The sequence below is a fragment of the Triticum aestivum genome, chromosome 5D (genome assembly GCF_018294505.1).
Source record: "Triticum aestivum cultivar Chinese Spring chromosome 5D, IWGSC CS RefSeq v2.1, whole genome shotgun sequence".
In the NCBI taxonomy this organism is placed as follows: Eukaryota; Viridiplantae; Streptophyta; class Magnoliopsida; order Poales; family Poaceae; genus Triticum; species Triticum aestivum.
This window is the reverse complement of record NC_057808.1, coordinates 400393618-400407951: the sequence shown is the minus strand read 5'-3', so window position 1 is coordinate 400407951 and position 14334 is coordinate 400393618. Positions and strand designations below refer to the sequence as shown.

At 43.8% G+C, this 14334-nt stretch overlaps 1 protein-coding gene across 1 annotated transcript; it reads left to right on the top strand.

The window, feature by feature from the left end:
* The first annotated feature begins 4717 nt into the window (after nt 1–4717).
* Nucleotides 4718–14130, top strand: LOC123122119 (ADP-ribosylation factor GTPase-activating protein AGD3). Its single transcript, XM_044542263.1, has 19 exons — nt 4718–5152; nt 6010–6086; nt 6208–6308; nt 7037–7107; nt 7199–7261; nt 7349–7393; nt 7844–7909; nt 7988–8035; nt 8110–8205; nt 8292–8333; nt 10232–10447; nt 10548–10679; nt 10787–11008; nt 11148–11234; nt 11313–11651; nt 12062–12204; nt 12296–12392; nt 13007–13506; nt 13616–14130. Exons 1-19 carry the CDS (start codon nt 5108–5110, stop codon nt 13728–13730), a joined length of 2505 nt encoding a protein of 834 aa, XP_044398198.1. The 5' UTR covers nt 4718–5107; the 3' UTR covers nt 13731–14130.
* The last annotated feature ends 204 nt before the right edge of the window (nt 14131–14334 follow it).

Sequence of the window (14334 nt, the reverse complement as noted above, 5' to 3'; positions counted from 1 at the left end):
TTCAGGGGGCACATAGTTGTCATCGTCCTCTTCTTCTTCGCCGTCTTCCATCATAACCCCTATTTCTCCGTGCCTCGTCCAAACATTATAGTGTGGCATGAAACCCTTGTAAAGCAGGTGGGTGTGAAGGATTTTCCGGTCAGAGTAAGACTTCGTATTCCCACATGTAGGGCATGGACAACACATAAAACCATTCTGCTTGTTTGCCTCAGCCACTTCGAGAAAATCATGCACGCCCTTAATGTACTCGGAGGTGTGTCTGTCACCGTACATCCATTGCCGGTTCATCTGCGTGCATTATATATAATTAAGTGTGTCAAAAACCATTACAGAACATCATGAATAGATAATTAAGTGACCAAATTAATAGAAGTTCATCATCACATTAAAACCAAAGTACATACATAGTTCTCATCTAACAACATATAGCTCTCCAGAGCATCTAATTAATTAAACCATACATTGAAACTATGTAAAACATTTCAATGCGAAAACAAATGCGATCATAATCGCAACCAAGGTAACAATTGATCCAACGGCATAATGATACCAAGCCTCGGTATGAATGGCATATTTTCTAATCTTTCTAATCTTCAAGCGCATTGCATCCATCTTGATCTTGTGATCATCGACGACATCCGCAACATGCAACTCCAATATCATCTTCTCCTCCTCAATTTTTTTATTTTTCCTTCAAGTAATTGTTTTCTTCTTCAACTAAATTTAACCTCTCGACAATAGGGTCGGTTGGAATTTCCGGTTCAACCACCTCCTAGATAAATAAAATCTATGTCACGTTGGTCGGCATATTTGTCATAAACAATAAATGAACCAAATAGTTATAAAAAGATAATATATACCACATCCGAATCATAGACAGGACGAGGGCCGACGGGGGCGGATACCAAAACCATCGCACTATGTAATAAGAAGGAATAATAAAAGTAACAAAATTAGACAAGTATCTATCTAAAGTAAGAATTTTTTTCTTTCAGAAAGAAGATAAGAACAAGAGGCTCACCACGGTGGTGCTGGCGACGAGATCGGCGCGGGCGATCGACGGCGGTGAAGACGGGGACGGGACGTGACGGACCGCTAAACCTAGACAAATCTCGGGGAGAATGGAGCTCGGAGGTCGAGTTTCGAGAGGAGAAAGATTAACTAGTGTGGCTCAGACATTTCATCGAACACCTCATGTGCATAGGAGGTGAGCTAGAGCACCCAAATGCCCTCCCCTCATCGGCCAGAAAAAACAGAGCACTGTGGAGTGCTCTGCTGTGGCGATGGGGTATATATAGGCAACTCATTTGTCCCGGTTCGTGGTAGAAACCGGGACTAAAGCTCAGCCTTCTGTCCCGGTTCGAGCCACGAACCGGGACCAATGGTTGTGGGCCAGGAGTGAGGACCATTGGTCCTGGTTCGTGCCTAGAACCGGGACAAATGGGTCCATACGAACCGGGACCAATGCCCACGAGGCCCCGGCCGGCCCCCTGGGCTCACGAACCGGGACGAATGCCCCCATGGGTCCCGGTTCGTGACTGAACTGGGACTAATGGGCTTGCCATGCCCGAACGAAAGCCCTGTTTTCTACTAGTGAAAGGACTAACATCCCTAAGGTAAATCTTCACCAAGTAGGTGATCTCCGGGCCCGTTCAAACTTCTTGGCTTCTTCACAAACTTGAAGACTTCCAAGCACACCTAGTCAATCTAGGATGCGTACACCCTCCACAAATGACAAGATAGAGATTGCTCGATGATGAATCCCTTGCTCTTGAGCTTCAAAAGATAACCTTCTCAACACTGAAACTATCTCAAGATTTGGCTATGGATTTGGAGTCACGTTGGGCGTAAAATCTGATGCCTGAATCTCGAATCCGAAAAACCTGAACACTATATTGGGTAGCAGTTTCGAAAACCCGAATTTTATTCAAGATATTCGTGTTTGTACCAACTGTACCCGAACAACCTGAATTATCTGAATTAAACAAGAAGTCCATTAAAAAACTCTCCCGAAGGCCCAAACAGCTACAACTGGCCCAAAATCCGCCACCTAAACCTAGTTTCCTGGGTTCCAACCCTATTGCCCATCCCCGCTTACAACCGCCACAAACCAATGACACACCAACACCGCTACGCTTCCCGACTGCTTGGCCCACCTCTACCACCCATCGTGTTGCAACTACGGCGCCACCTGCAGCGCTGCAACACGAGGGTCGGAAGAAGGTTGTTTCTCTTGATGCATGGAGTCTGGCGGGTTAGAAGGGTAGTCCATCCATGAGAGAGGAAGCCTAGGGATGGTGGTTCGATTTTGCAGGTGAAAGAAATCACAAACACGAGCACAAGTGATGCTTCCCAGCTTTGAACTAAAGAGGCCCACCAAATCAAAGCAAAACGTGCCCTCTAGAACTCCCGACCAAACACCAAGTCAACATTGAATCCCACAACCCTCTTTCTGGCCATCACTACCCTCAAACGGAACTGGAAAGCAAAAAAGCATACCAATCCTTACCACTTGCGAAATGAAGGAGCGGCGCACAACCAAACCACCGTCAGACGAAGCGCCGAATCCTCCCCTAGTCTTTTCTTTCATGGCACTAGCATACAAGTGCTTGCTGATGAAAGTTGGCATGAAAATGCTTACTGACCTTACCTTATTTCCAGGAGCAAGTGGAGGCTCATTGACGATGTAAGATACAAAGAATGAGGAGTCGGTGCTTTGAGCTAGGGCTTTGGTTTCCTCCGTAGCCAATTCCAATTCCAAATCATTTGCCGACGTGCGGACCCTGAGAATTTAGCTCCAAACCAAAGACGACTTGCTTTGCTGCATTTCTTGGGTCGGAGCTTTACCTGATTTTGGAGAAAGAAAGGCCATGTAGAATCCAATTTGCTTTGAGTGCCCCTATCATATATTCTCTCTATCTATAATATGGGAAAGACATGCTCAATATGAATTGGGACAAAGAAGAAAGTCAAAAGCACTAGGTAGGTCCATGGTTTCAAGTTGAGTAGTGAGTGGTTACTTAGGGGAGTCGGCAAAAACCATTACTCGTTTGATTTCCTCCCAGACAAAGGAGGGGCACGGATGATGTGGTGGGCGCCAAGAAAGGTACCATTCAATTAGGCACCGAGCAGCAAAGTTGCGAACAACAAAAATTCTTCCTTTTTGAAGGGATTGTGGGTCTTCTTAATCGTGTATTCGACACAAGAAAAAGGCTTTTACTTGTGCCGATTCTTCTTGTATGAAAAGAATAAAACATTTTTTTTCTTTCGTGCTTCTCCTAGCGCAGGCAGTAGTTTGTTGGCGAGTTTAAGGTTTGCTCATTTCATTCATTCTCATTCAAATATACTTGTAAGGCACGTGGATACAAAATTCCTTAACATAACAGTGCAGAAACAATAGGGCCCACTATCGATCTTACTTTCCCGGAATAAATAGTTTGGATTGGATAAACAATCCTACTTTCATTCCAATCATTAAACAAGGGAAAAGATCAAGGGAGAAAACCTTAACCAAATCCCTTCCGTTTGTTGAGCGAAAAATAAGAGTTCAACGAGAAGAATATATGAAGAGATTGAGATGCTTCGATCCTGGCTAAATTTATAAGTGAAGAATGCATGTGAAGTATAAAACGTACATTCGACCATGCCTCAACAATTTGGACAGAAAATGTGTTGGGATTCTGGGTAGAAACTGATTATATTTTAGTAGGTAAATTAACGCCTCAGATAGCAAGCAAATCGGTGTATACCATAGAAGTTAGATAATTATGTGCTATATTTGGCCTAATTTAGTTCATGCCATGATGATCTATATGAAAAGGGAAGTTTTGTTGATGCTTTCCTGTTTAGAATAAATAAAAATAGGGAGAAGTGTGATGAGTTTGAAAATTGTCATGCAGACCTTCTATTTCATAGGAATTCATTGATTACCGGTCCTCATTTCCTGCTCTTTCTGCTCGGGAATAACACTTTCTTAACTCGTACGTAAGTTTTAGCCATCGACAAGAGAGTTAGCGATCTCAACTCGTTCGGTGCACTGGGCCCATGGGAAGCCCTCACACTGATGCACCAGTTTGTAGTCATGCCTGCGACAACAATGAAGCACATCCCTGCTCCGTGCTCGCTACGGTCGCCAACCCTTCCCCCCTCTCTCCCGAGCCGAGCAGCTCCGCAGAGGCGACACACACAACCGAAAAGGCCTCAAAACCCCATCAAAGGGACCCACTAGGACGAGGATCCCAGTCAAAATCATGGGCATGATCCAAAATCGAAGACCTAAATCTATTCTGAGAGCTCCAAACTTAAGAATTATTGTAAAGATTATTGAGTGGTGTATCGACCTTGGCTTAGCATGTGGTCAAATCAGGATGCTACTACAATTTTCCAGTCCATAGCATAAACACGATCATAGAACTAGCGGCAGTCTCATCATTTAAAAAAAGCGAAAAATTCCCCGGTCAAAGACATGTAACCGGTCCATCATTACGCTCACCGGCGGGTGACCGCCCCCTCCGAGCCAAAACCGCCACCCACGCGCCCGTGCACCGCGTCCACCGGCGCCCCTCTCACCGCCACCGGGCCCCGCGCCCTCCCGTACGCGAGGCCCACCACGCACGATCAGCTCCTAATCCCCCCACTCCCCTTAATTAACCCGAGAAATTAGTAAAATCGAACCAAAAGGGAGAGGGAGGGCACCGTTATTTTTCTCGCCGTCCCCCCGACCCTCTTTTCTCTTTACACCCCTCTCCGCCTGTCTGCGCCTGTCCCCTCTCCCCTCGCCATTCCATTCCTCCGCCCCCACCGCCATTCGCCGATTCCGGCCGCCGCCTAGGGTTTCTCGCCGGGCCTAGTCGGTGTTTCCCTGGACCGCGTCCTGCTCCCGCCGGCGGCACGCGGCGTCCGGAGCAGGAGGAAGAGGCGGAGGAGGTCGGTCTGTGAGGCCGAGGTGGTGCTGGTGGCGGTGGCGGCGGAGTGGGCTGTCGGCGGGCGAGGTTTCGCGGAGGCGGAGGCTGTGTGTCGGGGGTTGATGGTGAGATAGGAGGGCCGTGCGGTTGCGGTGTTGGAGTGGCTGCGGCGGCGGCGGCGAGGCGGCTTATAGGTGGCAGACATGTATTTCACCAGGCTCGATGACTCGCCCATGTTCAGGAAGCAGGTGAGCCACCTTACTCCTCGGATCTCGATTCGCGGGCATTGGAGAGCCCCGCTTCGTCGCTGGGAAGGGCCGGGGGTGGCTAGTTAGTGGGGAGCGACAACAGCTTGCAGTTTCGGGTGTAGTGCTCGCCGCTGGTGGCTCCCGGATTGGGCTCCCGGCGATGGATTGGATCTGTCCTTGTTTCTGGGGCTGCACCCCTCTCGCCGGAGCTTCGCCTCGAACCATTCGAAATTGTCTGCCTGGCTCTGCCTGTGGTACTGATGTGCAGGTTTCTTATCTGTTTTTTGGTTGTTTGTTTGATTGGTCTGATTGCTATATTTAAATCTGTTGTGATATTAACAACATATCAGTAGGTTCCACCTGAGCTCCTCAGGACAATTGTATAGCATTCTCCATCCTGTTAGATGTTACTCGTTGTCTTTTGCCATGCGTGTGCGTTGATTGGTCAAAGTTTGTTTTGATGCAAGTGAGACAACAATGCTTGCTTGTCTATGCAACAATTTGGTTCCAATTACTGGTGTAGGGTATGTTTGCTATACACAACTGCTAGACTGTTTGATATTGTGTTGGTACAATTGGTTGGTTCAGAGTTTTGGCTATTCGCCAAGCAACTCGACAGGCTTTATCTATGCAATTGTATGAGTAATAAATCTATAATCATACACAACTCAGCAAAAGGATGAGCTTTTGATATGTGCTTTTATTACAAAAAAAAACATTTTTTGTGTGCTCCGCTGATTACAAATTGCTTTGCACCTAGGCTTTTTAATGGTTGTTTCTGGGTTTATACCAAAAGGGTCAACATATTTTGTTTGATTGATGAACACTGTTTAAATTGTTTTTCCTTCAATAAATAGATGCAATCACTTGAAGAAGGTGCTGACTTGCTGAGAGAGAGATGCTTGAAGTATCACAAAGGTTGCCGTAAATACACGTAAGTGACCATTGCCATCTCATTTGAGTGGCATACGCCCCTTTATCCTCCCTATTTATGCTTGCGTGCTGCAGTGTGCTATCTAGGATTGAACTTGTTTACATTTGCCCTTTTATTTCAGTGAAGGGCTAGGCGAAGCATATGATGGAGATATTGCGTTTGCAAGTTCACTAGAAGCATTTGGAGGTGGTCACAATGATCCAATCAGTGTTGCCTTTGGAGGTTAGCAATATAGTTCTCATTCAAGTATATTTATGTACTGTTATAGTCACATTCACTCACTTTAGTTTGAGCATTATTTTGTTTTCATGCTTGTTAAAACTGGATACTTCCTCCGGCTCTCGTTTAGGTGTTGTTTTAGATAGGATTCTGATACCAAGAGGTGTTCATTAAAATTGCTTGTTTGCCATTGTACCCAAACTAATTCAATTGAGACGGATTTATACCACCAAAATATTTTCTAGGCTGGTTTGTAGGTAGTCAATTATATATATGACCGTATCAATAGATTGCAGGGTTCAAGTACTAGATCTCGATTTTCAGCTAGATTGTTCATTTTATTTTTTCCTTGCTGCAACGTCAGTTTGCATGGCGTCCATTTTTTAAAAGTCATTTACCTTGTCGGTTTGTTGTCGTTTATCTGCTTGTTGGTTGTTGTATGCGCACATAGTGCCAGAGTAGTAGTAGGAGAAATACAATACTACTACTATCTCTAGTAAACCACTAGCACTAGTATGCCAGCGGTCAGGAATTCCTGAATGATAAGCTTCTCATGGGCACTGTGTAAAAACCCCAGTAACAGCTAACCGAGAACTGAAGGGCGCTTTTGTCAATGAAAATGACAAGACATCATAACTTTCATTAGGTTTCATCAGCGCTGTAGTGTTTTTTCTTGTTGGTTTCCTAATTGGCCAGTTATGTATAAATTATGACATGTACCTCTGGTCCAGGACCCGTGATGACCAAATTTACAATTGCCTTGAGAGAAATTGGAACATACAAGGAAGTTTTGCGCTCCCAGGTAGACATTTGTATGTGCATATATTGCATGCGCATCCTTTTGCTTAACTTCAGGTTTAGGTGGTCTAACTTCTTGCATACTGTTCTGATAGGTTGAACATATGCTAAATGACAAGCTGCTGCAGTTTGTGGACATGGATTTGCATGATGTGAAGGTATTTGCGCAATTTTCTTCTAACATCTTATTTGTAAATTTCACATTGGGTTTGGACCTGCCATTAAATTTGATAACTTCTGATCAGGATGCCCGAAAGCGTTTTGACAAGGCTAGCCTTCTGTACGACCAGGTAATGCTGTTTTGAGCTCATTTCAAAGTTACAATATTAAATATGTCTTCAAGGTGATTCTGAAGCTCGTATCTATATATTCTCCCATTTTTGTTTTGGTGTTTGTTTACCCTGTTCCCGTCAACCTGCCAATATGATAGCCAACTTTCAGTATAATCAGAAGGATTCTGTTTGCCATAATGTGTAGATGCTATTTCTGTGTTATTTTTCTGTCTACTGACTCCTAGTTGCTAAAATATTGACCCATGGTAAAAATTAATCTAGGATAAGCAGAATCTGCCTTTTGCTGCATGGGAATAATTTTACTGCACCGTGACACCAATATGATAGCTTTATTCCATTTCTTCTGTTGATCGGCATGCTATCATTTGCGGTTGCTGATGCATTTTTGACAAAAGTCAAGTTTATTTTTAAAAAGGGTCTCGCTGACTGATTTGTCTTCTCACCCAGGCTCGTGAGAGGTATTTATCCTTGAAGAAAGGAACAAGGACAGACATAGCAACTGCAGTTGAGGATGTAAGTTCCTTTCCTTATTTGACATTATTGAACTTCTATTAGAAGCCATGATCATTAACTTGCTTGTGACGTTACCAGGAGCTTCACAGCGCCAGATCTTCATTTGAGCAAGCTCGTTTCAACCTGGTAGGTGTAATGCTTCCCTGTATCTCTATTCACCAACTTGATTGTAACATGCCTTTTGTTTGTCTTATCTACAGGTGACTGCGCTTTCAAACATTGAGGCTAAGAAAAGATTTGAATTTTTGGAGGCTGTTAGTGGGACAATGGATGCACATCTTCGTTATTTCAAACAAGTATTGGCTTGTCATTATTTGCATTCTGATATTTCTTGGTTATGCACAAATGATATTCAAACCTCATCTGCTGTTGTTTTTTTCAGGGATATGAATTACTCCATCAGATGGAACCGTATATCAATCAAGTAACTATTTCACCGTGACTTCCTATTTTTCATTTTTTTGTAGTGCTACATGTGAATGTTCCGTGCTAGTTTATGTAGTTGAAGTAATACATATGTACTAGTTAGTGGATATGCAAAAAATCTCTTCCACCGATGCGCCATTTGTTATAAACTTATAATCTTGCATGTTATCTGCACATTCAACAACAACAACAACAAAGCCTTTTACTCCCAAACAAGTTGGGGTAAGCTACAAACCCATAAGACCCCGAAACCAACTCAGGGTTCTGGCAGGTGGACAGCTAGCTTCCACGCACCCCTGTCCATGGCCTACTTCTTTGGTGATATTCCAGTCCTTCAGATCTCTCTTAACGGACTCCTCCCATGTCAAGTTTGGTCTACCCCGACCTCTCTTGACATTGCCCGCATGTCTTAACTGTCCGCTATGCAATGACGCTTCTCGAGGCCTGCGATGTATATGTCCAAACCATCCCAAACGATGTTGGACAAGCTTCTCTTTAATCATTGCTACCCCAATTCTTTTATCACGTATATCCTCATGCCGGACTCGATCCTTTCTTGTGTGGCCACATATCCATCTCAACATGCACATCTCTGCTATACCTTATTGTTGGACATGTCACCTTTTAGGTGGCCAACATTCAACGCCATACACCATCATACGTCGAATCGCTGTCCTATAGAGCCTGCCTAATAGTACTGAAACCGCACCTCATGTCCTCAATTTTAGTTCTATATAAGCCTAAAACCTTTTGATTCCAAAAAGTTTGTCTCCACAGCTCTAACTTTCTATTAACCCTTGTCCAACTATCGTCGACTAGCACCACATCATCATCCGCAAAGAGCATACACCATGATATATCTCCTTGTATATCCCTGACCTCATCCATCACCAAAGCAAAAAGATAAGGGCTCAAAGCCGACCCTTGGTGTAGTCCTATTTTATTGGAAAGTCATCAGTGTCGCCATCATTTGTTCAAACACTTGTCACAACATTATCGTACATGTCCTTGTTGAGGGTAATGTACTTTGTGTTTCTCCAAGGCCCAAGACATGACATTCCGCGTTATCTTATCGTAGGCCTTCTTCAAGTCAATGAACACCATATGCATGCCCTTTTGCTCCCTGTATCTTTCCATAAGCTGTCGTACCAAGAAAATTGCTTCCATGGTCGACTCCCAGGCATGAACCCAAACTGATTTTTGGTCACGCTTGTCATTCTTCTTAACTCGTGCTCAATGTCTCTCCAATAGCTTCATTGTATGGCTCATCAACTTAATTCCATGGTACTTAGTACAACTTTGAATGCCTCCCTTGTTCTTGAAGATTGGTATTAATTTACTCCGCATCCATTATTCGGGCATCTTGTTTGCCCCAAAAATGAGGTTGAAAAGCTTAGTTAGCCATACTATCGTTGTCTCCGAGGCCTGTCCGCACCTTGATGCGGATACAATCAGGGCCCATCGCCTTGCCTCATTTCATCCTTTTTAAAGCCTCCCTGACCTCAGACTCCTGGATTCGTCGCACAAAACGCCTTAAAGAAATTGACCTCTTATGACCTTCAACCCCTGCAATTACGCGTTAGATGGTCTGATTTCAAATATTTATTGCAAAAATGTTGTGTCATTTGGTCATGGCAATTGCAGTGAAAATCACCTCCAAGATAGGTGTCAGATAGTCCGGTACCAGTTGCTTCATTTCTAAATTAATTTGTCATTTAATTGTGCAAATTGCACAGTGGAAACCACCTGCTGAGACCATTTTTTAATGATTCAATGAAGTACAGTGCAACGTTTGGTTACTGAATCCACCAATTCTTCGCATAGCTGCCTGTGCCTGCTTGCTTTTTCCTGGTAACAAATGTTTGTTTTAACACACCATGGATTCTCCTTTTGCAGGTTCTTGCTTATGCACAGCAATCAAGAGAAAGGTCCAACTACGAGCAAGCTGCTCTTGTAGAGAGGATGCAAGAGTTCAAAAGGCAGATTGACCGGGAAAGTCGGTGGTCGCCAAACGGGATGACTGATTCCCCTAATGGTGATGGAATACAAGCAATTGGTCGAAGTTCACATAAGATGATTGAAGCCGTCATGCAATCAGCTTCAAAGGGAAAGGTAGCACATTCTGGTTGACTTGAAATTTGGATTCATGCTTGTAGGAAGGTGTTCATTCAGTAAATGCATGTGATGTTCAAAAGTGTGTACTTATTTTCAGGTTCAGACTATTCGGCAAGGCTATCTCTCAAAGCGTTCTTCGAATTTGAGAGGCGACTGGAAAAGGAGGTTCTTTGTCCTTGATAATCGAGGAATGTTGTATTATTACCGCAAGCAAAATAGTAGACCATCCGTAAGTTCCCGTAACACGTACTCAATTTGGCATGATATTATAGAAATGCTTTGGGTTTGTTTCAGTTCACACCATTCCGTTAATTTTTCCTGTTTTTGATTTTACAGAGTGGTTATTCTAACCAACGAAGTAGCACTCCCACTGAGCATGGCTCTGGGCTGCTTAGCAGATGGTTCTCATCTCATTACCATGGCGGTGTGCATGATGAGAAATCTGTAGCACGACATACAGTAAACCTGCTAACATCAACCATTAAAGTTGACGCAGATCAATCAGATCTAAGGTTCTGTTTCAGAATAATTTCGCCCACAAAAAACTACACACTGCAGGTATTCAGCCTAACCAGAAACCTGTTGTCTGTATTTGTCATTTAGGCCAGCAAAGAAAGGAATGACACTATCGAGTTTTTAATAGATGCCAAGTTGCTTGTTGTCTATTTAGTAGTGACATGCACCTATTCTTGGGCAGGCAGAGAGTGCGATGGATCAGATGGATTGGATTGAAAAGATCACTGGTGTCATTGCTTCTTTGTTAAGCTCCCAATCCCCTGAACGGGTCAGTGCTGAATGACTTTTGTGCAATTATTTACATATCCAGATTTGATATTCTTAACACTAATACAATCTGTTCCAGCGTCTACTGTTGAGCCCTAAGGGCAGTGGCCATCATCGAACAAACAGCGAAAGTAGTTCTTTCAGTAGCTCAACAGAACTTGACCATTCCATGAGTGAAGATTTTATGATGGAAAAGAACTCAGGAAGTGGGTACTTTGAGCACTCCAGAGTCACACAACATCACCGAACCAGCATGAGACCTGACAAGCCAATTGAATTGCTTAGGAAGGTGGTTGGCAATGATGTTTGTGCTGATTGTGGTGCTGCAGAGCCTGATTGGGCATCCCTAAACCTCGGAGTCCTTGTATGCATAGAATGTTCTGGTGTACACCGAAATCTTGGTGTGCATATATCTAAGGTGAACAGGCAATATTCTTGACAGTTTCAACTCAAAATCCTTACACATTTAAAATGTATATATATTGTTTGTTTTGCGCTCAGTATATTAAGGTGTAGGAACAGTTGAATGATAGTTGTGTGTCCCATTTGTTTTTTCATTGCAAACCAGAATCTGAGTTGCAATAACTGCATCTTTGACAGGAAAACTAAGGAATTTTGGGATGCAATGTGTTTACTTCATGCACAAAATTTGAAATGGTTTAGTTTTTTCAGACAACATTCAGCAACCTATTGTAAAATGTCATTTTAGATTTAGTATTTTGTAAGTCCTAGCATGAATTCATCATTAATGTGATTAGCAGGCTGCGCTTTAATTGTTGAAAGATAAATCAGGGTGAACATTACCTAAAGTGTGCCTTGTATTGGCAGGTAAGGTCTCTGACACTTGATGTCAGGGTGTGGGAGCCATCTGTAATCAATCTCTTCCAGTCTTTAGGCAACACATTTGCCAACACTATCTGGGAAGAAATGTTAACTTCGTCAAGCAGTTTTGATCATGGTGATACTTCGAGGTAAATCGATGCTGTTTGCAACTATACAAAAATCTGTGAAGTCCCTATTGTTGTAGTATCATGCTAACTTGCAAGTTTTACTGTTTTGTAGAGCTGATGGAATTGAAAACACACCAGATAACTTGGTTGTCCGAAAGCCTAAACAATCGGATCCTATCTCTCTGAAAGAGAAATTTATTCATGCCAAGGTACTTTATGGTTTGCCTATTGTTTCAGTGTATTCTACTTTTCAGCAAACCATTAGTGATCACTAATAAGCAGAATGCAATTTCAAGAATCATGTGCGAGTTATAGGCAACATTCACTGAATAGACCACATTGGGTTTACAGAGTGCATAATAGTCCTTTTAAACAAAAAGAGGAACTATGGATATCTGCAACAGACCACCTCATCTGTATCTAAAAGGCTGCCAGTTTTTTTTTTTTTTTTGGTGAGATTGAGAGTGAGAAAATAAATGGAAGGAAACAGTATCTTGCATGAGATACAACCTCCACATGCGAATCAAGAACATTAGATATATCATAAAGTGTGTTTGAGAATATTGCATTTCTACGATACGTGGTTTTAGGGAAACTGGGAGTGAGAAGGTAGAGATCTAGAGAACATGGTAGGTGAACTTGGTGAGAATGAGATTAAAGACCAAAAAAAGAATGAGATTAAAGTCTCATGTTTTCATTAATTTGTGCCAAGACAACAATAGTCCTATTCATTGTTGATGTGAAAGGTATAAGAGATAATTTCACTTATAATATGCCTAGTGATGTTCAGTTGCTGATGATTATTGTTTCTTAAATATTCCAGTATGCTGAGAAAGATTTTGTACGAAAGCATAGTATGGATGAGACTCAGCTAGCACAACAGATGTGGGATCATGTAAGTTCAAACAACAAGATGGAGGTGTACAGTCTGATAGTGCGATCGAACGCGGATGTAAATCTAACTTATGGGCAGACATCATTCAATTCGGCCTTGACTCTTGGAAAAGCGCTTCTCTTACAAGAGCAACCGTCTTCGCCGTCAAATGGTAGCTCTAGATGCTTTGATCGCGGTACGGTTGAGAAGATTTCTCCCAGGAGTTCTCTTTCTCCTGCGAGCACAAGCGCACGGACAGATGAATTGGATGGCTGCGCTGAGGGCTTATCTCTGCTTCATCTGGCATGCCGTGTCGCGGATATTGGTATGGTTGAACTACTCTTGCAGTATGGGGCCAGTGTGAATTCCACAGATTCTAGGGGCCGAACACCGCTTCATCACAGCATTTTGAAAGGAAGGCGCGTGCATGCCAAACTGCTCCTCTCCAGGTATACTAATAATGCTTATGATATAGGAATGTACTTCCTTTTTATACGCCTTACGTCTCTGTGCTGCAAGTATGCATGGATGTTATAACTTGCCTGAATCTCCATGCAGGGGTGCTGATTCTCAGGCGACAGACCGCGAAGGTAGAACGGCTTTGCAGTACGCCATTGACAGCGGAACCATCGACGACGAAGAGATTCTTGTTTTGTTAGAAGACCCCAGGTAGATAGATGATCCAGTAGCTAGACCTTGGGTCCAGCAGGGTACGGTTGCCGCGCTCTGATGTGCCTTCTCCTGCTGCTCAACGGGCACAGCTCCAAGCTCGCCTCGCCGATCCGATCGGTGACCCTAGCTCGTGTCACAAGAACAGTATTATAGCTAGTGTTCCAGGGAGCCAGGGGACCCCTCCCCTGTTCCCCCACCCCGTTCTAGCGTGAGATACCCCCCTATCCCTATGTATTGTGGTTTTGCCGGGTTTTTGTTTGCAAGCGGATGATGGTAGACGACGCTGTAAGTTTGTACATGGCGCCGGACCCAGAGTGCCCGGCCCGGACCCGATGATGATGTGTGTACATAGTGATACCGATGTGTGGCATGAATGTGATTTTTACGCAGAGCATTGGACACTGGTGGTTTGGCCCTGGGTGGTTCGAAACAGAACAAGTTCTGACCCTGCACACACTCTGCCCTTCCCAAACCAGGCAGCAGCAGCAGGTGCAAGGCCGGTCTGATCTCATTTCCCCGAGGCCAAAAGGCTCTACAAGAACTTGAACGCTGACAGCTCGGCTCAGACCCACTGCTGCTCTTGACGAACTTCGCACCGGCGCCTC